Source organism: Diaporthe citri (genome assembly GCF_014595645.1).
Source record: "Diaporthe citri strain NFHF-8-4 chromosome Unknown scaffold_12, whole genome shotgun sequence".
Lineage (NCBI taxonomy): Eukaryota > Fungi > Ascomycota > Sordariomycetes > Diaporthales > Diaporthaceae > Diaporthe > Diaporthe citri.
The window spans coordinates 457469-483935 of NW_025064857.1; the positions used below are offsets into that span (position 1 = coordinate 457469).

The 26467-nt window shown below is 25.5% G+C and overlaps 2 protein-coding genes across 2 annotated transcripts; one reads left to right on the forward strand and one right to left on the reverse strand.

The window, feature by feature from the left end:
• Positions 1–1592: 1592 nt before the first annotated feature.
• Positions 1593–2967, reverse strand: INS49_004441 (uncharacterized protein; the record flags this gene model as incomplete). Its single annotated transcript, XM_043165230.1, has 3 exons — positions 1593–2555; positions 2612–2696; positions 2762–2967. The coding sequence occupies 3 exons, from the start codon at positions 2965–2967 to the stop codon at positions 1593–1595; spliced, it is 1254 nt and encodes a 417-aa protein (XP_043017945.1).
• A 3179-nt stretch (positions 2968–6146) lies between these two features.
• INS49_004442 (uncharacterized protein) lies at positions 6147–6741 on the forward strand (the record flags this gene model as incomplete). Its single annotated transcript, XM_043165231.1, has 2 exons — positions 6147–6149; positions 6214–6741. The coding sequence occupies 2 exons, from the start codon at positions 6147–6149 to the stop codon at positions 6739–6741; spliced, it is 531 nt and encodes a 176-aa protein (XP_043017946.1).
• Positions 6742–26467: the final 19726 nt, after the last annotated feature.

Below are 26467 nucleotides of genomic sequence, written 5' to 3' on the forward strand. Positions count from 1 at the left end.
CTCCTGTGCACTGCGTAATATTCACCCAAAAGAGTCAGATCGGAATACCACAGAGAATTGTGAACTGAAAAGCTGGCTCCAAATGATTTCTACTTAGGACCAACCGGGCGGAACTCTTGGTTGTTATCAATCTCCCGCCAATACAGGTCAAGCCTGTACCGAGGTCAACAATACCGAGTGAATCTCCTGACAGCCATAGGTTGGGACTTTAATCACGTGGTAACCCAGACCTGCTATAGTGTTCGCTGTTGGGAACGTTATTTTGGTTTTTGTTGGGATACCTAGGCTTACCTGCCTAAACGGATACTTGCGGGCGGATCGTACGATCTAGCGGCCAGATCTGGCAAAAATCAGATGTTTCAGCAGATCCAGCCTGCATTGACCACTTGCAAACTGGCAGCGCCATCGCATGACCACTCCCACGTTCTGTATTCGTGCCAAAGCTGACCAAAAAAAAAAAAAATCTGGCACGGGTAAGCGGATGATACACAGTAGAATTGTGTGGGAAGCCAGAGGTGGAGCGACATCCTTCGCCACCGAATTCAATTGGGAGCAAGCAAGACACCACACCTGCCCCAGATTTTCAACCCTTGCTTGCTATGATCTGGGAATTTCTCACTGGTCGTTTTGATGACCTTCGTTATAGGAGGACAGTATGAAAACTTATTACAGCAACTTTGGCCATACAACGTCGCCGTGCTCAACGTAGCAAATACGGACCTAATCATTTGACGCCACGCTCAGGGTATCAACTGGCAATCCACGGCCCCAACAATTGGCACGAAACAGCAGCTTGGCTACGATATGATGGGTATTTAACCAACTCGTCAACAAATTCTGTGAAATTCAACAGTGGTCGACAATGACCGGTTATTTGGGTGCAGCTACTGAGACTCCAGGTTCTTCTTGTACTGCAAACCATCACCGTATCGGCCTTGTGCTTGTAAGCTGCCACACTTTGGGCTGATGTCTGAGCTAAGGGTGGTGATACTTCAGAGAACAGCTGGATTTCTTCCATCTCAAACACCTTGTTCAACATTGCCTTCCAATTCACCGCCTCAGGCTCCGTTACCTTGAGTTGTCGGACACTGGGTAGAGAAGTTACAGCAGCAAAGCATAGCCCAGGGTCGAGTCATAATTGTGTTACTGACATCCTCAATGATAATGTGGAAGCTGCTGGTAATCTGCAAAATGGAATGCCCTTCACGAGAAACAGAGACTGAATAAAGGACTAGTTTGCAGGAACGTAGGCACTCCGAGCAACACCCCCCTCCCCTCCGCCTCCCCTGTGCTTCACGCCGGCGTGAGCTTCGAAATCTCTACCTAGTTAGTTCACAGCTTAGCAATACCCATTCAACACGAATTGTTCTAGACTATATTTCTCAATAGGTTCGAGTCTCAGTGCAGGCCGGCGTCAGCGTAGCAGGACACACCTCTTGCTACCACGGCCAAGCACTCGTTTCTTTATAAGCTACGCGGCTGAGCACGCTTTACGCTGCAAGGCTTATCATGAAAAATGGCTTAAATTAAATATACGGTGAAAGATATCTCTACTTGTGAGATTGGGCGAGCTCAGATCATAAACTCCCCCATCAAGCCAGTCCAGTCGACTTGCGGGCGGCATCAACAATAATGTTGTTGTAGTCTCCACCAGCCTCCCAGACAGCAAAGCCCTTCAGCCCAGTGTTCACGATGTACTCGCCCTTGGCGGTGATAGACTCGGCATCATCGTAGGACACATAGACGTTGTTGGTGGCGTTCCACAGGAAAGGCGTCTGGCTGCAGTTGTCGAAAGTATAGTGAATGCCAGGGAGGGGCTTGGCCGTCTCGTCCAGGACGTTGGCCTCGGTGATCAGGCTCCAGAGCGGGTACGTGCCGCTGTGGGGCTGGGCGTTGCCGCAGTCGTCGATTGGCGGGTCGTCGTCCCAGCTGCTGCCCTGGAAGCGGTCGCTCGAGTTCTGGGCCGGGTAGAGCTGCAGCGCGTCGGTGCCGTTGAGGGCGGACGTCTCGTTGACGCGGAAGCCGTGGCCGTAGGCCGCCAGGCCCAGGACGAGCTTGTCGGCGGGCACGCCGGCGTCGAGCCAGCCCTGCACGCCCAGCTTGCCCGAGCCCTGGTTGTTGCGGGCGTCGCAGGCCGAGTCGAGAGCGGCGTTGGGCCCCGCGGTCGTGGCCCAGGCGCCGAAGATGTCGTAGTTCATGATCATGAGATAGTCGAGCGCGTCGGCGAAGCCGCTCAGCTCGGTTGACTTGTTGCCGGTGGCGTCGTTCCAGGGGAACAGGGAGGTGGCGGCCGTCAGGGTCAGGTTTGGGGCCGTCTGGCGGAGCTCCTGAAGGAATGTGAGGAAGTTGGCGGTGTCGTTGTCGTTGATGGCGTTGCAGCCGAGGCCCTGCTTGTTGGGGTACTCCCAGTCAAAGTCCAGGCCGTCCAGTTGGTACTGGCTGACGAGGTCCAGGCTGGTCTTGACGAATGCCGTCCTGTTCTCCGCGGAACCGACGTTTGATGAAAAGAATCTGCTTCCTGTCCAGCCGCCAATGGACACAAGTGCCTTCACGCCCTATTTACTGTATGTCAGTAGATGCTACGTGAGATGTTCTTGTGGAGTGAACAAACATTTTTCTTGGCGTCCGAAACGAACACCGGAAGCTGATCAGGGGCAGACTTGGTCAGGTTCAAGCTGCCGTCTGCGCTGGTTTCACTGCCCAAATAGTCAGTCCATGCCGCGTGTTTGTTGAGGCTCCAGGCTTGTGACGAGAGACTTACGCAAAGGCATATTTGATCTCAGTGTACTTGTCCCAGGGGATGGAAGACACTGGGAAGCCTCGGTCGGCGTGGTAGCCGGCGAAGTATGTCGCGGCGACGAGTCCACCCGTCGAGTTTGTGGCGCGCTTGTTGCAGGGCTTAGCGGCGCTGACGAAAGGGGCTGACGCTCCCAGGAGGAGCGCAGCCAAAGAAGTTGACAAAACCATAATGAACAGTAAATACTAGTGTGAAGAAAACGAGAGAAACTAGTTAGTGGTGTTACAGCATGACCTGTCAGATCCACAGCCGAACGAGGTGGAAACGCGGCAGCTAATAAACATTTGTCGGGCTCGAGCCAAGTCCGCAGCATAGCCTTGCGTGCGGTCCCAAATAAAGCATTGCATCCATAATTAATCTCGGGAGTTGCCAAGACTGGGGGGCCGACGAACCTTATTCCATGGGTGATGAATCACGCACGCTACCCAGCGCGGCAAGATCGCTCGCCTGATGTCAGGCACAGCCGCCGGAATGGCCAGTGTGGCTTTGCTCGCCGCAGGGGAAACAGAAGAAGTAAAATCGAGAAAATAACTCTGGGCTTTGCGCGCGGCGTGCCCGCTGCAGCCTTTGGCGTTGTCCGATGTCATTGCCACCCGACGAACCTAAATTCTGTCTTGTCCGATGACCTCCACCAACCATCTCCACGTCCTGGTGACGAACTATAATCCGCAAAGGGAAAACGATGTTTCGCCCAGGGGCGAGGAGGCTCAATTCCAGGGATACGATTCGCGGGCCATGCGAGCTGGACCAGAACCTTCTTGCCGGGTAAAAGAGGTCTCAAATGCTAACTATCCATCTACACACACGCGCATTGCGCGCACGACGCAGTCTTGGGGCGGCATTGTCGGGTGTCTCGGCGCTCTTTGCATTTCCCTTGATGATCGCCACATGGACCTCCGCCCCTTTTCTCTCCCGTCATTCACGCTGGGTGATCCATGTCATAAGCGTTGCTTGGCGTAGAAACACGCCGTTTGTTGGTTCCCTCCTGGTGAAACTTCATGCCACCCACACGCTACAGGCACTACCATGGCCTAAGTGCCGTTAAACCGCCGGACTAACGTCGCTCCTGGGATGATTGGACGAGCCGCCCAATTAACAAGAACCCTCCAAGCTTGGGTCCATTGAAGTGAGCGACGGACCAATCAGCCGTGTCCACAACGCTCGCCGACGGCAGGCGAACGCTACTGTGTACTGGGAGCCCAGAATATGCCCGATTCTTCTCAGCGGCAATGTTCTGTCCAGGCAGACAGAACGTGTTTTTCTCGTATGAACCTGTCATCCTGAATTCACTCCCTTCGATCCAGTGTCTCATGCATCCATCCAAATTTCGGTTGTTGCCATATTCTTGGGCAGCTCCGCAGTATTTGGGCGATCCACGATTCAGTCTCCCACTAACTTACTTCTGTTAGTCAAGCTGAGGAGGAGACAGTTAAGTAGGCATATCAAGGTCAAATGAATACGTGGCTAATGGTTCATGAGAACTACCTAGACCGGGTTACGTTCTAGACGTATTGAACGACGAAATCACGAGAAAGACCGTCAGCAGAGGCAGATGATGTCGCGTAAGGCACGCATTATATTGCTCAGACTCTTTTCGTGACTGAACCTCGGCGCCGACTACGACAATTTCGCGGTCCAGGTGACTCGCCTCCCCGATTCCGTTGCTCTGATGATGAGGATTGTCTGCTTCGGAGGCAATACGCTCGTCTCCGAGAGGGGGGTTAATCACTCAACGGCCAGTTCGACCACGCCTTGCTGGGACTATGACGACGTACGATAGAAGCCACGCAGGGCCTCGACAGCCGCGCTACCCTCCGTCAGTGATTCTTGCTTTTGTCAACAAATTCCCAGCCTCCACTATGCGATCGTACGAGTCTCACGCCTAACACAGCCTGACTACTCTGTCTTGCGCCTCCCAGCAGGTGTGCGCGACTTGGCTCCACGTCTTTGGTTAGATAGCACAGTATCACAGGCACACGGTATGTCGCATGGCTGTGTTATTTGATAGGTTCAAATAACTCTCTTGTCATGATCATGTCGATTTCAGACTTTTATCGAAGAAATCACTGCCATGGTCAAGTCTGGTGTGCCTTCTGGTACCTAGTCATGGGGACTTCGGGAAGGCAACCCGCATCTTCTTGATGGCTTATCATCCGAACGAAAGAACAACACAGTTGAGGCGATGAGTGGTTGCTCTAGAACTTGTGCCATGCTCAGTGCTTGATAGCAGTTGGAAAGCCACGCCGGAAGCTGACAACGAAAGAACACTGGTTTCAGGGACAAGGCGAGAAAGAAAAAAAGAAGACAGAGTAAACCGCCTCGATCAGATCAGACAGAAAGGTATCAGTCATAAGCACAGCGATAATCCCAGTATAGAGGCTTAAAAAAAACGAATCGATAACATGTTGGCCAATTTGTAGTCTTCTGGGCCGAAATGCCGTATACGCGTATTACCTCGGTTCTTTAGCATGCTTGCCGACGTTCAACATTCCTCTTCTGGAACCTGCAGGCAGTCCAGCAGGTATTGATTTCCTATCAGGTGATTGCTATTGCTGTTCCCTCTGAATCTACGCCAATGGAAGAACGAATATCCACCCTGGCCCCTCGAAGTAGCATTGCTATTTCACAGTCACAACTCATCCGTTGGCTTCTGTACTTTGTCACAGAAGGATGATGGCTTTTCCTATCCGCCTGCCCTATTGGGTCATTTTCTGCAAACATGCTGACGCGTTGTTTTCATGAAGTCCACTTCCCCGGATTTCAATGAAGCAGCCCACCGATCTTACATGCTCAATTCGGACTTCTATCTGTGTCGCATGTAGATATAGATACCAAAATGTTTATACAAACCTGGGCATGTAGCCTCCCAGATAACCATGGGTGTCGAGGATCAGTGGCTGATTTACACCATCCAACATCCAAGGCAATATCCGCGATCATGGTTCTAGTCTCAAAGTTCTATATTTTCTTGGGGCTCTGCCTCTCAGCTATGCAAGGAGCTCTTGTTCAGGTCACCGAACTTGGCACCAATCCAGCTGGGCTCGAAATGTACGTTGGTTCGCCTGAAAATGTCACGGCAAACGCTCCGGTCATCCTCGCTGTGAGCTCGTCCTACGTTTGGTGCTCCAGAGTTCCTCACTAATCGTGATATCCTCCTCAGCTTCATGGTTGTGGCGGATCAGCGCAGAGATACTACGGGCAGAACGATCTTGCAGCCGTGGGTAAATCCCGAGGTGCCATCATGATCTACCCATCCGCCACGGACAGCACACTGGCACATTGCTGGGACGCCGGGACACCGAAAAGTTTGACCCGTGACGGTGGGGGTGATACTCAAAGTCTTGTGCAGATGGTGCGTGTTCTACAAGTCCAAGCTCTGGCCGACATCTCGGCGTACTGATCTGCATCTGTTCCAGGTCCAATACACTTTGAAGGAGTACAACGCGGACCCGGCTAAGGTCTTCGGCGTGGGGAGATCATCAGGAGCCATGATGAGCAACGCCCTCGCCGCTGTCTATCCTGATGCCTTCGCCGCAACAACAGTCTACTCGGGCGTCGCCGCTGGCTGTATGGCAGTACCAGAAGGCGTCCCTGCCAACCCGATGGAGACATGCGCCAAAGGGAACATTACCAAGACGGCCCAGCAGTGGGGCGAGATAGTCCGCTCGTACAATCCCAGCTACAAGGGGCCTTACCCGCGCATGCAGATACGGCACGGCACATCTAATGTTGTCGTTGTGTATCACAACTCTGCAGAAGAGCTCAAGGAGTGGTCTGCGGTCCTCGGCGTCCCGTTTACTCGAAATATCACCAGCACTCCCGAGGCCAATTACACGCAGATGATCTATGGTGACGGAACTCGGTTGGTTGGATACAGCGCACTGGATGTTGGTCATGTAGTGCCGGAGCATAGCACCGATGCTATGGCCTGGTTTGGTATTTGATTGATGTTCCTGTTGGAATATTCTAGATATCTAGGCTATTATTAATACGGGATATCCTTTTCCCCATATGTTTGCCACTGTATGGAGGATAATAACTATAAATAGGGGCCTTCCTTCCCATTAAATAAACGTTAGCTAGCTTAATAGATTAAGCATTTAATGCTATTATTTAATAAGTTATAAGGCTTAGAGCTTACTTAAAGCGGCAATGCTAACTTAATATGGAAAATGGCTAACCTAATATAGAAAACGCATATTACGTAATACCCTTAATTGCTACCACTTTTTAAACCTTTTAAATAAGATAAGCTTTATATTTAGAAATATACCTTTTAATTAATTACTTAATTAAGCTAATTAATAAGCCCTTAATTAATTAAATTGCCTTATTTAATATTATAAATCAACCTTATCTCTTAACTTAGAGCCTATATATAAAAACTATACCTTATTTACTTAAATACTTAACCATTTTTTACTAATACTTAATCTATTTATATAATTTATATATTATTTAAAAGCCCTTATTAAAAATAATAAAAGCATTTTTTTAAATTTTAAAAATTATATTAAATTAATACTAAAAATATAAATTTTAATAAAACTATAATAATCTTTAAAACTCCTTTAGAAATACTTAACTATATTTTAGCTATCTTTAGTTTATAATACCTTAAAAATATATTATTTAAAAGCTTTTCTTTTTTTTTTATAATTATATTATTTTAATATTTATATCTTTATTTTTTAATTTATTAAACTTATTTAAAATTTATTATATCTTTTTCTTTTTTTTTAATTATTTTAATAAATACTTTATTTATTTACTTTAAAATAGCATTTTTTAATAAGTATAGTATTTTACTTTTTAATAAAATGGAAAATTATATATATTAAAGTATTAAAATTTAAGCTTAGCTTAAGAAAGAAAATATTATTAGGAATAATTTTAAGAATCTTTTTTAAGGCTTATCTTTAGCTTAAAATAAAAGAGCTCTTATTAATATTAAATTTATATATAGGTAAAGGCCTATTATATTTATAAAAAATATAAATAGTATTTAAGAAGTATAAAATATACTTAAATTTTATTATAAATTCTTTAGGTTTATAAGCTAATATTTACTTTATAAAGAGTTTTTTAATATTAATTTTAATAATTTTAAGATTATAAAAAAATATATTAATAAGTTAAAGCTTTTTTTAAAGGATTTAAAGGCTAATAATATAATTCTTTTTAAATAAGTTATAATTAATTAAATTCTTTATAGCTTAAATAATAAATATATTAGCTTTATTTAAAATATAACTTAAAGTTTTAAAAAAGATTTAAATATTTATATAGTTAAATTTCTTTTTTTTAGCTTATTAAATAAAAGTAAAAAGAAATCCTTTAAATTATTTAAAAAAGCTTTATATATAAAGGGTAAGAAAGATAAGAAAAAGATTATTATATGCCTTAATTATAAAATAAAGGGCTATATTTAAGAGAATTGCTATTTCTTTTATTTAAATAAGGTACTTGCTAGCTAAAAAATAAATAAATAAAGAAAAGAAAAGGAAAAAACTATTTTTTTAAAGGAAGAATATAAGCTAAGAGAAATAGGAGAAAATGTAAGAGCAACTCTTAGCTTTATTAGCTAATATAGAGTTTTTCATGGCTTTAAAAGGTACTTAAAAAGAACTTATAGCTTATATGGCTATAAATAATTTAATAAAAAATATTTAATATAATAAGAATTTATTAAATTTCTTATAATTCTTTTTTAATAACTTAATGGAAATTAAGGTAAATAACCCCTTATATACCTTATATATATATATAATAATCATAGCAGCTAATAATAAATCTATAGGAAATTAATAATATATAGATTTTATAAAAATAATTATAAATATTATTATAAATATAATAAGTTTTTAAGATATTTATCTTTTTAATATTATATATATAATTAATAAAATTATAAAATAAGGTAATAAGGGTATTATATTTATAAATAAAATAGGGGACTTAATAATTAAGTTTTTAGAAATAAATATTATAAAGAAATTCTTTAATATATATTATATGCTTTCTTTAGGTTTAAATATACTTAGTTATAAGTATATAAGTAATAAAATTAAATTAAAATTAAAAAGAAATATTATCAAACTATACTTTTAAGAAATAAATAAGCTAATAACTTAAGGATATTAAAAAGATAGCTTATATTTTATAAGAATTAATATAATAAAATAAATAAATAAGCTTAAATATACCTTTTAAAAAATATATATAACTTAATAAAATTTAAATATAAATAATAAAAATAAAGAAGAAATATATAAATGGCATTATAAATTAAGTTATATAAATATTTAAGCTTTAGAAATATTTCTTTGAAAATATAAAATAAATATATTAATAAATAAGATTAGCTTAAGAAATTAAGCATATAATATATTTAAAAGAGTATATAATGATATAGGCGGTTTTTTAAAACCTATATATGATAAATATAAATATTATATATTATTCCTTGATAAAAGAACTTAATATTTAAAAGTTTTTTTGTTTAAAAATAAAGATAAAGTATTAGAAGCTTTTAATAATTATAAAATTAAAATAGAAAATAAATATAATAAAAGAATAAAAGAGTTTTTTATTAATAATGGAGGCGAATATATAAATAAAAGATTTAAAATCTTATTAAATAAATACTTTATAACTTATTATATAACGCCCTTATATATAAAAGAATTAAATGGTAAAAACAAGCCACCTAAATAATGGGGAATAGGTTTTGCTAAACCCTCTTAAAGATAACTTAAAGAAAAGCTTTAATGTAATAAAGAGGGAAGATAGGAATAAAAGAAAACCAAAGAAAGAAAAAAAATAAATATTTTAAAAATTCTTAAAAATAAGAAAAGCTTAATTAAAGCACTAAATATATAAAAAAAGAAAAGAATTAATTTCTTAAAAAAATATTTAGAATAAGCATAAAAGGTAGCTTTTTATAGTTAATTAAAATTTAATATAATATTATTTCTTATATAATTCCTTATACTTATTAATATACCTCTTTTTAAGCACTTTGCAATAAGTATTGCAAAGATTGTTAAAATAAAACTTTGCTATTTTTAATTAAGCCTTTAAATTTTAAAATTTACTTTATTATAATCTTAATTATTATTATTATTTTTAATTTCTTATTTATTTATTTTATTATAACTTTTATTTTATTATAAAAGCTTTAAATATTTTTAAAATTTGCTTAATAATATATTTATTAATTATATTTTCTTAATTATTAAAGTTTGCTTTAATAATTAGTATTAATATAGTTATTAAAGATTTAAATATCTTTATAAAATAAAAAGTAAATTTATTCTTTCTTTTAATTATTATATTAAGCATAATATGCTAGCTTTACTAACTTTCGCTTTTGTTTTTTATAAAGCTTTTGCTTTTATTTTTACTTTTTGCAATACTTTTGCTTTTAATATTTATGCCTTATATTTAATTGCTTAATTAGCTTATTTATAAGCCTTTTAAATTATCTTTAAACAAACTTTATTGCTATTTTAATTATTTTAAGTTAGCTAATATGCTTTAAGTTTTATTTATATTTATTATTAAAATAAGTAAGTAAGAAAGATTTTTATATATGTTAGAGTAAATATTCCTTATTAGCTTTAAAATATTTTATAATATAATACTTAAGCTAAAAGCTTATTTAATTAAAGTTATGCTTAGCTAATTTTAAGTTATTTAAAAGTTTATGCCTTACTATATATTAAATATTTAAAATTAAGTTATTAAATTAATTTATATTAAAGATATTATTTTCCTTATACCCTTCTTATAATTAATAGCAATCTTAATATATTATAATTTAAATAGCTATTGTTAAATAATATTCCTTTATAATAAGAGCTTACTTCTTGCTTTAATTACTTTTATGCCATTAATCTTAATAAAAAGAATTAATATAGGTATTTAAATAGCTTTATTAATTCCATTAAGCTTTAATTAAATAGTAAATATTTAAATAATAATGCTAATAATAGCTTTAAGCATTTTATAATATATAATTTTAATTAAAAAAGCCTTAATTTAGTTTTATACTTTTTAATTATTTTTCTTTTTAATTTTCCTTAAAATAGTTTTTAATAAACTTAATAGCGTGCTATTTATAAAATACTTTATTAATTTATCTTAATCTTAATATAAACTCCTTATTAAAATTTTATATTTTATCTTTTAAAGCAGTTATTAAATATTTATAAATAAGCGCTTTAATATTTTTATTTATCTTATTTTTCTTATTTCTTAATATAAAACTATTTTATAATAAGCAATAATTCTTTATTTTATTAAAAATTATTATTATTTAATAATTAAGCATATAAATAAGCATAATAATAAATTTATAATCCTTTATTAATTTATATTATTAATATTTCTTAAATAAAGTATAATTATAATATAAAGGTTTTTTAAGTAAAAATATAATATCTTAAAAGTTAAAAAATTATTAAATTATAAGGGCTATAATATATTAAGTTTTTAATTCTTTATATTTATAAAGCATCTTTTTTATATTAAAGAAATTAAGGGTAAGAAAGACTTAATATTATTTTATTAAATTTATTAACTTAGCTAATTTTCTTAGCTTAAAATAAAGGTTAATATTTAAGAAATATTCTTATATTATCTTTATAAGCTTATTATTAAATGCTATTTATTTTATATTAAAAAATAATAATTAATTAAGAATTTAAAATTACTAAATATTATTTAAGTAAATCCTATTTATAATAATTCTTATTTTAAAAAAATCTTTAAAAAAGTTAATACTTACTTTTTAAGCAAAGTTTTATTAATTTTAAATATTTATAATATTTAGAAATTATAATGCTTCGCTAAGCAAGTTTTTAAAATTATTAAAGTAAGGAAGTTTTAAAATTATTAATATTAAATTATTCTTTTTTAAATTAATAAGCTTAATTATTAAAATTAAGGCATTAAGGTTTTAAAGTATTTTATAGCATAAGAGTAATTAAGACCGCTTTTTTACTTTACTTTTTTAATTAAAAAATATCTTAGCTTTTAATTATAAAGAAAAAAGGTAAAAAAGATAAATAATAAAGCAAAGAATAAGTAATAAAAGTTAAGTGATAAAAAGGGGAGGTATAGTAATGAGAAGAGCTTTGCACCCTTAGGAATTGTTATATAAATAATTAAAATAAAGAAGGTTGGAAATAAAGAAGAGATATAATTAACATTTAGCTATAGCTTAAGGCAGCTTTTATAAATAATAATTACTTATTTTTAAATAAGAATTAAATAAGGGAAAGATTAATATATTAAAAGTGCATTATTATTAAAATAGCTAAATAACAGCTAACTTTTAACCTTTAATTAATAATAATATAAAAATAAGAAGAAAAAGAAAAAAAAAGAAAAAAAGAATATAATTATAAATAAATAAATATAGCAATATATATAAGCTAAAGTAGCAAAAGCTAATAACTTACTTTCCTTAAGTTAAATAATTATATTAATTAAAAGGAAGGAGTAATAAAAAGGCTTATAAGTTATTATTAAAAGCCGTTAATTTATCATTTTATTAATAATTAAAGTAAAAAGGGTATATAATTCCTATTTCTCTTAAATAGCAACTAATTACAAAGTACTCCCTTTTTAATTTATAAGTTTATTAAGTATAAATTAAAATAAGCTACTTAACTAAAATTTCCTTTATAATAAAAAAATAAATAACTTCTTTATAAGCAAGGAATTAAAGATAAGTAACTCCTTTTAAGCAATAAATTAACTTTAATTAAAAGCAAGGTAATAAATCACTCCTTTTAATAATAAGATAGCTTATTATTAGCATTACCTGCTTTCTTTTATTATAGCAACTTTATATATATAAATTTCTTTTCCTCCCTTAAGTTTTCTTCTTTCTTTTTCTTCTTTTTAATATTCTTTTAACTTTAATTAGCCTTTAAATTAAGCTAAAATTAAAATAAAATATTATAATCCTCTTATTCTTAAATATCTTTTTATAATAATATTTTTATTATTAAACTCTTTTTAATTAAAATTAAGAAGTTTAATATAAAAGAATTTCCCTTCCCTTTTTTAAGCTATTTATTATAACCCATAAGCTAAATAAGTTTTAATTAAAAGCATTTATATTTTCTTTAAGTTAAAAGACATTCTTAATAAAGATTAATTCATTAAGACTATCCTTTATAATGCTTTTATAAAAAGCATTTACATATATAAAATCATTAATATTAAATAAAATTAATACCTTACCTAATAACTTGCTAATCTTACCTTTAAAAAGGCAATTAAGGAATTATTTAATAGGTTTTTTAATAAGTTATAAAAAAAGTAATTTCTAAATAATATTAAGAATTTAATTAAAAGCTATATAAATACTATTATTATTAAGAAAAGTAATAAGGCTCCTTATAAGAAATATATAATAATAATATATAATTACTTTAATTATTGCTATTAAGCAGCTTTACTTATAGCCTTTTATAATCATTAAAACGCTTTTCCTTATAAATATTACTTAAAGCGCATAAGCTATAACTTTTCCTTAATTATAAATAAAAATATCCTTATTATAATTTCTTTTTTTAATTATTACTTTTTATATAGTTTTTATAATAATGCTTATATTAATTATATTTATTATATTAAGAAATTTAACTATATCTTTAATAAATATAATAATATAAAGAAGGTATAAAAAGTTATAATAATTAAGTAAGTAAAGTTTAAAGATATATTTAGCTTTATAATTATTATTAATAAAATAATATAGCTTAAAGGAATAATTAGCTTTAATATTATTTAAAATAAGGAAGTTAATATTATTTAAGGCTAATAATTATAACTTTATAATATAGAATTCCTATTATATTAATTATAAAAATAAGCTTTTAATAAGGTATAAATAATAATTAAGATAAAAGGAAAAAGAAAAAAGTAAATTAAATTATTAAAAAAAAAAGAAAATTTTTAATCTTAATAAAAAAATAATAAATAAGTATATAATAAATTTTATAATATATTTTTTAAAAATATAATATTTCTTATTTAAACCTAAGGCTAAATTTAATTAAGTAAATAAATATATATAAAAAGAAATTTTATATTATAATGAATATATATATATATATATATGCAAGAAAAGATAAACCCCTTCTCCTTAAATAAATACTTAAGCTAAGATTTAAAAGTATTACTAAGCTAATTATATTAAGAATATTAAGGATTATTTAATTAAAGCAAAGGAATATTAATAAATTATAAAGGCTTATTTCCTAAGTTTCTTTGCTTTATATATAAGTATATTATAAGTTTAGCATCTTAAATATTAAAGTTTAAAGAATTTAATAAGTTTAAGTTTATAAATAATTAATATGCTTAAGTAATAAATAAAGATATATTTAATTAATTTTAATAATAATTAAAGTTAAGGTTATTTAAAATAAGGTTAAATAAGCTAAATTTCATTAAAATATTTAAAAAGGGGTTATTATTATTTATAATACTTATAAAGTTAGTTTCTTAAAATAAATAAGGTTTAAATTCTTAAATTCTGGAATAATTAATAAATCTTTTTAATTATTTTAATAAAAATATACTTAAAAGATAAATATTATTAAGTATTTAAAGTTTATAAATATTATTATAATAAATCTTATAAATAATAAAAGGATTAAATTAATAATAAGTTAATTTTTAAAATAAGGAATAATTAGCTTTCCTCTATTTATTAATAAATAAAATTAAGTTATTTTTTTTTAAAGGAATAAATTAAGGGAAACCATAATATATATCTTATTATGCAGCTTTCCTTCTATAATTAAAAATTAATTTAATTACTATTTTTATATTTTATAGGAAATTAAAAAGTAATTAAAGTTAGGAATTAAGAGCATCTTAAGGAAATATATTTAAAGTTTAGGTTTAAATACACTATATAAAAATAATAATCTTAATTAAAATAATTAATTTAAAGCTATAAAAAAAATAAAAGGGATTTTTTTTATAAAATTTCTTAAATAAAGTTTAATTAGCAAAGAAAGCATAAAATAAGATTTATACTTAGCTTTTAATTCCTTTATTAAGCATTTTCTTAATAATAATAATAATAATAAAGTATTTATATTTAATAATATTATTAATATAAGAGTTATATATTAAAATTATAATCTTTTTAACTTTAATTATTAAAAGATATTAAATAAATTAACTTATATTTTCTTATCTTTTATTTATTATTACCTTTATTAAAAGCCTTTATTTAAAAAGGAATTTTTAAATAAAGAACTTCTTAATGCTTTTTAAGTTAGCCATTTTAAGAAGTATAATTTTAACCCATTTTATTAAATTATATTATTTTTTAATTAGCTTATTATATTCTTAATTAAAAGGTAAATATTAAATATTAATATAAATCTTAATAAATAATTAATTTAATATAATTAAAATAATTTTATTATTATAAATTTAAGTATCTTATTTATTATAATAAGAATAACTAGCAATAACCTTTTTAATATTAATATATATTTCTTTTTAATAATATATAGCTTAAATTTAAAAATAAATAGCATCTTTTTTATAATACTTAAAAAAAGCATAATAGTTCTTAATAATCTTTTACTTTTAATTAAAGTTATTAATAACTTATTATTATAGCAAATTCTTTTTAAATTATTTTTAAAAAGTTCCTTTATAAATAAAAAAATAATAAGCCTTTTTATAAAAAAATAATTATTGCTATAATATTAAGTTTTTAAGATAAATTTTATAATAAAGATATTAAATAATCTTAAGTAATTCTTTTAATTAAAAATAATTATTAAATAATAATAATTCTTAATTAAATAATTAAAGTTAAGATAATTAATTAAAGGCAGCATTATATTAATTTTTAATATTTTTTTTAAATTTATAATTTACTTTATTTAATAGCCTTAATAGCTTTTTAAAAAGTATATTTATAATAATATTTTTAAAATCTTTAATATAATAAATAATGAAATTATATATTTTAATTATAGCTAGCTACTTTATAATATAAGCATTTAATATATTTAAGGTAAATTTCTTTAATTATTAAATTAAAATATTTAAATTTATTTTTAAAGTAAAGTAAATGCTATAAATATAAAAGCATAAGTATTTAATTATATATAAAATAGCTTTGCATTCTTATTTTATTATATTATATAGCTTTTTAGCCTTTATTTAAATATTACTCTTATATTAAATTAAGTATTATAATTTATCTTTAATTTATATAAAGTATATACTTTATTCTTTAAGACTTATATTTATTATAAAAATAATTTTATTATTAAAATAATTAATATTAATTAAGTATAACTTTAAAGTAATTATAACTTTAAAAATATTTATAGCTTTTTAATAATTTAAGATTTATTAATAAGATATATTTTTTTTTAAAAGGTTAAATAATAGCTTAATAATAATTTTATAAAAAAGTATTTATGCTTTATAAAAATTTAATAAACTTAAAAAGAATTTAAGCTTAATTATATTTTTATAAATATTTTATTTATTAATTTTAATAATTTTTTTATTTAATAAAGATTAATTAAGTATTTTATAAATATAGCTAATAATATTAGCTTATTGCTTATATTATTTTAATTTAATAATATTAATTATTTCTTTAACTAGCTTAAAATTATAAAGAATATTATTAAAATTCTTAATATACTTAGCTATATATTTTTAAATCTTTAATAAGGTAAGTATTTCTTTATTTTTATAATTTATTTTTAAACCCTTAATTATAATATTATTAAGAAAGAATTTATATATTATAAGAATTAAGTTATAAAAAATTTAAATTATATATTATATAAATTAAGTAATAAAATTTATAGCTTTTATAAATAAGCTATATTATTAAAATAATTTAATTAAAATAAAAAAGGTTATAATATTTTAGCTTTTTTTATTTAGCTTAATTTAATTATATTTTAAGAAAAAGTTAAAAAAAAATAATATTTTATATATTATAAACTCCTTAATAAATTTATTTATTAATAGTAAAATAAAAATATCTTTAATTATAATTTTATTAGTTTTTAAAATATTATTAATAAGTTAATAACTAAAGTTCTTTTTTTTATAAGAAATTATTAATTCCTATAAGCAGTATAAGATTTCTTAATAATTTTATTAACTTATTAATTTTTAAGTATTTTAATAGTTATTTCTTTTAAGGCTTTTAAAAGCTAAATTATTTTTATTTAATATGCTTTATAAAGAATTATTTAAATAAATTATAATAATATTATATTAATATTAATTTAAATAATATAAAATTAATTTTATATTAAAGATTTCTCTTAATTAAAGAATAAATAAGTAAATATTTCTTTTTTTTGCTTTAAAAAGGAGTTATAATTTTTTTATAAAAGAGTATTTAATTAATTAAGCGTTAATTTTAATCTCTTATTAATTAAAGAAAACTTTAATTAAATTTAAGCATTATATTTATTTTTATAATTCTTATTTATAATTAATTTTATTCCTTCTTTATAAGCAAGTTTTTAATTAACTATGCCCTTAAAAATAATATTATTAAAAGAATAATTGTTTATAAAATAAACTTTAATGCTTATTTGCTTATAAAGAGTTTTAATTAAAAATTAAATAATTTTATTAATTAATTTAATAATAATTAAAGTAAAAGGAATCTTATTAACTTATTCTTTAATATATATAGCTCTTTTTTATAAATAAGCATTATAAATATAAATTAATATTTATTAATTTTTTTTTTAGCTTAATAAATTTTTTAAACTTTAGCTTAAAAGTCTTTTATAAATATAAAAATTAAACTTTTTATATCTTTATTTAAAAAAATGCTTAAAACCTTTTTATTTTTTTTATTTTAATATTAAAATAAATTAGCGTAATTAATATATTAATTAATATTAAGCTTTAATTAAAACTTTAAGAAAATAAAAAAATGCTTTTAAAAGCTAATAAATATTTTTAAGAAACTTAAGCTTCCTTAAGTAAAGCTACTTTAAAGAATTTTTAGTTTTTTTATTTTAAATTATATATTATCTTAATATTACTAAGAGTAAAATAGGTATAAAGATATTCCTTTAATTATTTAAATATTAAGTTTATATTTAGGAAAAAGAATATTTTTAAAAAGATATAATATAAGGTATTAAGGGCTTTATTATTAATAATAAAAAATATAGCTTTAATTTTATTTAAATTAATATAAATTTACTTTTTTATAATATTAATTAAAAATAAGGAATTCTTATTATATATTATTAAGTTTATATTATTAAGCAAAGTATATAAAAGTTTATTATATTTATAATATAATAAGGGTAAGAAATTTATCTTAGCTTTAATATTTAAGAAAGTAAGCTATAAAGAATAATTATTTACTCTTATATAAATTATTAAGTAAGCTAAATTAAAATATTTTTAATTAATTATATTTATAATAAATATAATAATAAAGTTAATTTAATATTAAATAATTTATAATAAATTAATTAAAATATTAACTTTAATATTATTTCTTAAGAAAGTAATTATATTAACTTTAAAAGATAAATCTTTAATATAATTCTTAAAATATATTAGCTTAAAAGATACCTTTAATAAAATATATACTTTAAATTATATTATTAATAAGTATTTAATTAAAATTAAATTAATATTATTAAGCATTAAGATATTTATAGCATTTATTTTAATAATTATAATTAAAATTATTTAGGCTGCTTTTTTTTTAAGTAATAAGGGTTATTAAGTATATTTTTTTAATTTTAAGTTTATTATATTTATTAAGCTTACTTTTATTATAAAAAATTTAATATTTTCCTTTTAAGTTTAATTTTAATTAATAAATAAGTTTTTTCTTTTTCTTATCTTTTTCTTATTTTTTAATTATAACTTATTATTAATAATTTAAAATTAATTATTTTTTATCTTTTTAAAGTATTTAAGTTAAACTTAATTAATCTTTATAATTTTTATAACTTTATTTTAATTTTTAATATTTTTAGCTATATGCTTTTTTTTAATTATAGCGATATTTATTTAAGGGAGCTTATTATTACTTATAATTATAAGCTCTTTTTTAATATAAATTATATAATTTATAGAATTTATAATTATTAAGATTAAATTAACTTTTTTTTAATTATTAAGCTTTTAAATTACTTTTAAGGCTTTTAATAAGGCCTTTTCTTTAAATAAAGGATTTATTTTAATAAGCTTGCAATATTTAATTATATAAAGTAAATTAAATTTTTCTTTTTTAAATAAGAACTTTAATTAACTATAAATATATCTTTTTAAATTATAGCTATTTTAATTATAATATAATTAAATATAAATAAAATTTAAATATTTTAAAAGGCTAGCTTAAGTATTTTTAAGTAAGCTAAAAAATATTAATAATTTCTTTAGCTTAAGAATTATTAATAAGCTATTTAAGAAAAGTTGCTTAAGCTTATTATATTAATATATATTATAATTTTAAAAAGTATAATTATAATAAACTTTAAATAACTTATTCTTTTTAAAAAAAAGCATTAAAATTATAGCTTATACCTTATTATTATTAAGGTTACTTTAATTAAGTTTTATTAAAGGCTATTAAATAAAATTTATAGCTCTTAGCTTAATTATTTTAAGATTACTTTATTATTTATTATAAGAAAAAGCTTTAATATTTTATTAAAATAATTTAAATTTATCTTTAAACTTAATTAAGTTAAATTTTAACTTTATAAACTTTTTAATAAATTTATTTATATTTTATAAATTTTAATTATATTTTTTAATAATATTAATATAATTAAATTTAAATAAAAACTATTAAGCTTATAAATTTTTATTTTAAAGGTAATTTAAAAAATTAAAATTATTTTAATTTTTTTAAAAGAAATTTAGCCTTTTTAAATTAAGTAAATTTTAATTAAAATTATTTTATATAAATAAATACTTATTTTACTTAAAATATTTAAGTTCTTAATTAATAACTTTTAATAAGATATGCTTAAAGTTTAGCTAAAGAATATTTCTTATTAATTTATAAGTAATTTTTTTTTTTATTAGCTACTTTTTTAAATATAATAAAAGCACTTTATAAAAAGGCTAAGTTATAATAAAAAAGATATTATTTATATTATTAAGTTCTTAATTATATTTTATAATCTTTTTTTTTTATACTTTTAAATTATTATAAGGATTATTATAAATAATATCTTTAATAATTATAATTAAGTTTATATAATAAATTTAATTATTAAATTTATAAAAAATAAAAAGCTTTTTCTTTTAATCTTTTTAAATAAATTATTTAATAATAATGCTTTTAATTATTCTTATTAAGTTTAAAGTAATATAGCATTGCTTAAGCAATTTTAAGATTTAATTATTTAAATAAGAAAATTAATAAGTAATAATCTTAAAGCTATTTAAAACCTTAATAATATTAATTTTATTAAATTTTAAGGTATTTAAATTATAAATTATAAATAAAGCTATTTATAATAAAATTATTGCATTAATAAAAAGTAAAACTTTTAAAATATTAATTTAAGTCCTTAACTTATTATTAATAATAAACTATAAGGTTTAATTAAAGTAAAGCTAATACTTTAATTAATAGTAAATAAGATTAAATTTTCCTTTTTTTTTAATAAGTTTCTTAAGATTCCTTTCTTAGCTTTAAATAAAAAAGAATAAATAGTTTTTAAGGTTTAAAGATATTTTTAAAATAAAAGTAAGTTTAAAAGGACTTTAAGCTTAAAAATATAGCATATATATTATAATAATTTTTATTAAAATAATAATAAAATAAAGAAATTTAAAAGCAATAATATTTTTAATTAAAGTAATTATTTTTAAGAATTTTTTTTTAAAATTATTATAAAATATTTAAATTAAAGTTTAAAAAATAAAGGTATTAATAAATATAATAAATAAAATAAACTTAATAAAAAAATATTTTATTAAGAAATAAGAATAATAAGGTTATAATAAAGAAAGCCCCTTAAATTTATATTTAATGCCTTGCTTATTAATATTATATTAAACCCTTAATAAATTAAGTTTAAATTTAATTAAAGCTTAAATAAAGTTATATTTTAAGTTTAAGTTTTTTATATAATTTAATTAATATAAAAATATATAATATAATGCTATTTATTAAACTTATAAGTAAGTAAAGTAAATATCTTAATTTAATATTATAGCCCTTTTTATTTTAAACTTAAGGTTATAATAATAATAGTAAATATTAATTAAGAGTTTAAAGCATTTTTAATTAATATTAAGTAATATTTATAAAGTTTAAATTTATTATTTTAATCTTAAGTTTATATTATTATTATATTTTAAGTATAATTTTTAATAAAAAACTTAAAATAAGTTTAAAGCTTAATAATATATTAGCATAAAACTAAAATAATATTTTATTTAAATATTAAAAATATAAAAGGTATTTTAAAATTAAAAAATAATTTTAAAGTGCTTATAATATTATTGTAAGTTTAATTATATTTAACTTTTTTTTATAATAAGTTAAAGATAAATATAAGCTTTAATTAAAGCTTTGAATTAAAATATAAAATAATTTAATAATATTTAATATAAAAATAAAAGAAAAAAAGAAAATTAATAAATAATTAACTTATAGCTAACTTTTTATTTTTTTTATTATTAATTAAAAATGCATAAAATTAAAATTAGCTTAAGCTAAATCATTAATAAAAATAAGTTATTTAAATAATAAAGAATAGATTTTATTAAACCCTTTTAAAGATAACTTAAGGAAGAACTTTAATATAATAAAAAGGAAAGATAAAAATAAAAGGGAATTAAAAAAAGGAAAAAAATAAATATTTTAAAAATTCTTAAAAATAAGAAAAGCTTAATTAAAGCACTAAATATATAAGAAAAAAGAAGAATTAATTTCTTAAAAGAATGTTTAAAATAAGCATAAAAGGTAGCTTTTTATAGCTAGCCGGAATTTAGCGCGGTACCATTTCTCATATAATCCCTTGCACCCGCCAACAATAGTTTAATAAAAAGATTAAATTTAATTATAATAAATAAAGTTAAAAGCCTTTTATATATAGCAAATCTGCTTATATATTTATAGGGAGAAGTAATAAAATATGTTATATATTTATATAATATTATACCTTATAAAAGCCTAGGGTATAAGTGCTTTTATAAGGTAATAAATAAAAAGAAGCCCTATATAAATAACTTAAAATTATAGGGATTTATAATATATTTTTAAAATAATAATTATAAAATTAAATTAAAATTTAAAAATAAAAAGAGCATATTATTAAATATAATCTTAGAATTAAATATATATTAAGTATGGGATATAAATAATAAAAAGCTTAGATTAATTCGGGATGTTTAAATATTAAAAGAGTAATATATAAATAATAACAATATTAATAATAATAATAATAATAATAATAATAATAATAATAATAATAATGATAATATATATATACTTTTAAAATTATAAAAATAAAGGGAAGAAAATTTCCCTTTTATTTTAAATGAAATAATAATTTAAGGGAATTTAAAAGATTATATATTAAAAACGAGCCACCTAAACAATGGGGGACAGGTTCTGCTAAACCCTCTTGAGGACAACTTAAGGAGGAGCTTTAACGCGATAAAAAGGGAAGATAGGAATAAAAGGGAACTAAAGAAAGGGAAAAGATAAATATTTTAGAAATTCTTAAAAATAAGAAAAGCTTGATTAGAGCACTAAATATATAAGAAAAGAAAAGAGTTGATTTCTTAAAAGAATGTTTAAAATAAGCGTAAAAGCTAGCTTTTTATAACCAGCTGGAATTCAGCGTGGTACCATTTCTCAAGTAATTCCCTGCACCCGCCAACAATATATACTATATAAGATATATTATTAAATAACTAAATATTTATATTAAATACTTAAGAAAATATATTAAAATACTGCTTAATTATAGCTAATATTAATAAACCTTCTTTTTTAAAAGAGGTATTAAATAACCTAGAAAAACCCTTATAAGTTAAATTTATGCTAAATAAAATATATAGTTTATAAGAATAAAATACTTATATAATAATGGATTTACTACTTGGTTATATGGCTTTAGGGGGGAAATGAGTATATAAAAAGAAATTTATAAATAACCCAGCTATTATAAAGCTTAGTTGGGTAGTAAATAATAAGAATAATATTAAATTTAAATTTAAATGGGTTATTTAAGGATATAATTAAAAATTAAGCATAGATTATTTAAAGACTTTTTCTATAGTTTGCCGCCCTAAGACCTATATTATATTATTAATAATAGCTATAAATAAAGGATATTTTATATTTAGTTATAATATTAAAAACGCGTTTTTATATTTTAATATTGATTTTAAAATATATATAAAATTACTTGTATATATATATAATAAATTAAAATATAAAAATAAAGTTGCAAAATTAAATAAAGCTTTATATGAGTTAAAATAATTACCTATGCTTTAGTATAAATACTTAAAAAATATATTAACTAAGCTAGGATTTATTATTTATTTATATGATAAAGGGGTATTTATATACCTTAATAAATAAATTATATTTATATATTATGTAAATAATATTATCATTATAGGACTTAATAATAATAATATAAATTTAATAATTAATAAACTATATAAGAATATAAAATTAGATTTTTAAGGAGATTTAATAAATTTCCTTGGAAGCGATATATATATAAATAGAGAATATAAATAAATAACCATAAACTAAAATAAATATATAGATAAAATATTAAAAAGATTTAATATAAAAGAAAAGGTTGAGAAAAAGGAAATAATTCCTTAACTTACATTATATACTCTTAATAGAAAATTAAAAAAATATATTAACTAAGTTAATAAAAATACTATAGAATTATATTAGTAATAAATAGGGTTTATATTATATGTTAGCTTAAAAATAAGGCTAGATTTAACCTATTTTATAAATAAGTTAGCTAAATATATGGCAAACCTAGGATTAAAGCATATAAAAGAATTAAATAAAATATGGAGATATATATATAAATTCCTATATATATTTAAAGTATATAATTGCTCTGGAAATAATTTATAATTAATAAGCTATATAAATTTAAACTAGGGTAATGATATATCCATTGAAAAGAGCACCTTTAATTATATATTTAGCCTACATGATATTAATAATAATAATAATAATAATAATAATAATAATAATAAAATAAATTTTATAAGCTGGAATTCTTAGCTATAAAAAATACCAGCACTGTTATGGGCTGGCCCCAAAGGGGCTGCAGGCTGGCTAGCGCCTTCTTCCATAAGCTGCAAAGCAGCAACCTTTTAACTAGGCCAAAAGGTACGTAATAATCCAAGCTTCCTTGGATTATTTAGCCACACTATATAAGGCTTGGGCTTTTAGCCCAAGCCCATTACATAGCTCCTTCCCCCAGGACCCCCTTAATATAGTGGTATAATTACCCCTAAGGCTTACCCGCGATATCGCCTTTCAAGCCAGGGATCTTCTTTACGAAAGGGGTGCTTGCATTTACGGCAGACATAACTCAAACCCTCGACCCTAAAGCTTAAATTATTTATTATGGGCTGGCCCCAAAGGGGCTATAGGCTGGCTAGCGCCTTTTTCCATAAGCTACAAAGCAGCAACCTTTTAACTAGGCCAAAAGGTATGTAATAATCCAAGCTCCCTTGGATTATCTAGCCACACTATATAAGGCTTGGGCTTTTAGCCCAAGCCCATCACAAGCACTTTCCTTTGTGAAAGCAGAATATATGGCTTTAAGAGAAGCTATAAAAGAAGCAAAATATTTATATAATTTACTTAAATATTTTAATAATAATTTAAATATTAGCTTTAATCTTAAGCCCCCTATTATATATATAAATAATAATAGGGTTGAGAAATTAGCTAAAAATACCTTATTTTATAAAAGAACTAAATATATAAATATTGCATATTATTATATAAAAGAAGTAATAAAAAATAATAAAGTAATATTAAAATATATAAATTTTAAGCAAAATTTAGTAAATTAGCTTATAAAATTAATAAATAAATTATATTATAAAGAGTTTAAAGAAAAGTATAGTTTAATAGAAAAATAATATAAAAATATTAAGCTAGAGAATAAAGAGATTTTCTACTTATATTATAATATACGTAAAATAAATTAAGGTGTTTACTTTTTAATAATTAGGGTTAAGATTTTTTCCTTTACTTATAAAATATATAAATAAATAAAGCGGACTTAATTATATATATATATAATATTACCTTAAATATTAAAGGTTTTTCTTTAAAAGAAATAATTAAAATAATAAAGGTTTTCCTTGAAAAATAAGCATTACTTATACGGCCTATATATATATTATATATATATATAGTTATAATATACCTATATTGCATTTATATATATTTAATTCTATATAAAAAATGTATTTTTATAGTGTATATAGTATAAATAAAATAATATGTGATTTTAATATGTAAAAATGCTGTGATATATTATAGCTATTATAAAATAATTAGTAAATCCCATATAAAACTATAATTTAATATATAATACCTTACTAGCTATAAGTTTAAGTTTAAGTAATAGCAAATTTTTGGGTTTTTTGCTTAAATATATAAATACTTAATAAGTGAGTTTTCCCCTTTTATAAGGTTTTCTTATTATATAATTGAATATTCCTTTTTTATAAATTAAATCCCTTATATATAAAATAAAATAAATAAAAGGGAATTAGTTTAAGGGGGGCTGTTGGAATATTTTAGATATTTAGGCTATTATTAATACGGGATATCCTTTTCCCTATATGTTTGCCACTGTATGGAGGATAATAACTATAAATAGGGGCCTTCCCTCCCGTTGAATAGACGTTAGCTAGCCTAATAGACTAAGCATCCAACGCTATTATTTGACAGTCCCGAGGATCTTGGAGTGGCACAATGATATGGTCCCGATGAACGTATGTTCTTTTGGCAAGATTCAGTTAAATTGACATGTGTAGCCCCGCAGCCATGAGAAGTGGTCTTCTTGTATCGTCGATGAGGAGTGGATCATTACTGCCTCATACCATGTCACAGACTTGGAGATCTCGCATCAACCCACAAGGCTTTGAGGCCATTTGAAAAAGAATTAACTACTTCAATTTGGGTCTATAGCTCTGGAATTGCTCTGGATTTACCTTTCATGGACTCTCTGGGTCTTTGGAGCCCATGGAGACCGGCTCCTGTGGCCAGATGGTTCTGGGATGTAGCATGACGATGAGTACAGGATGGAGTACACTCTAAACACATATCAGCAGAACCAGTCACCCATAAAGATACTGTGATGTCCTCAACAATCTGCAGTCACATATTCAAATGTAAGATCTTTTGAGGACGTGCAAACAGACGTAATTTGGCAGGCTGAAGACTCAAACTCGGGCAAGGTAGAACGCCTTCCGACTCTTTCTCAATTTATTAGTATGGTAGCGTAACAGCATACTACACACTAGTAAAGTCTAATAACCGTAAGGACTTCTGTGAAATCAAGCTTATAGTCTCATTCTTCCTGTGGTCCAACAGAGAAACATGCCGTTGCAGGAGACACTATT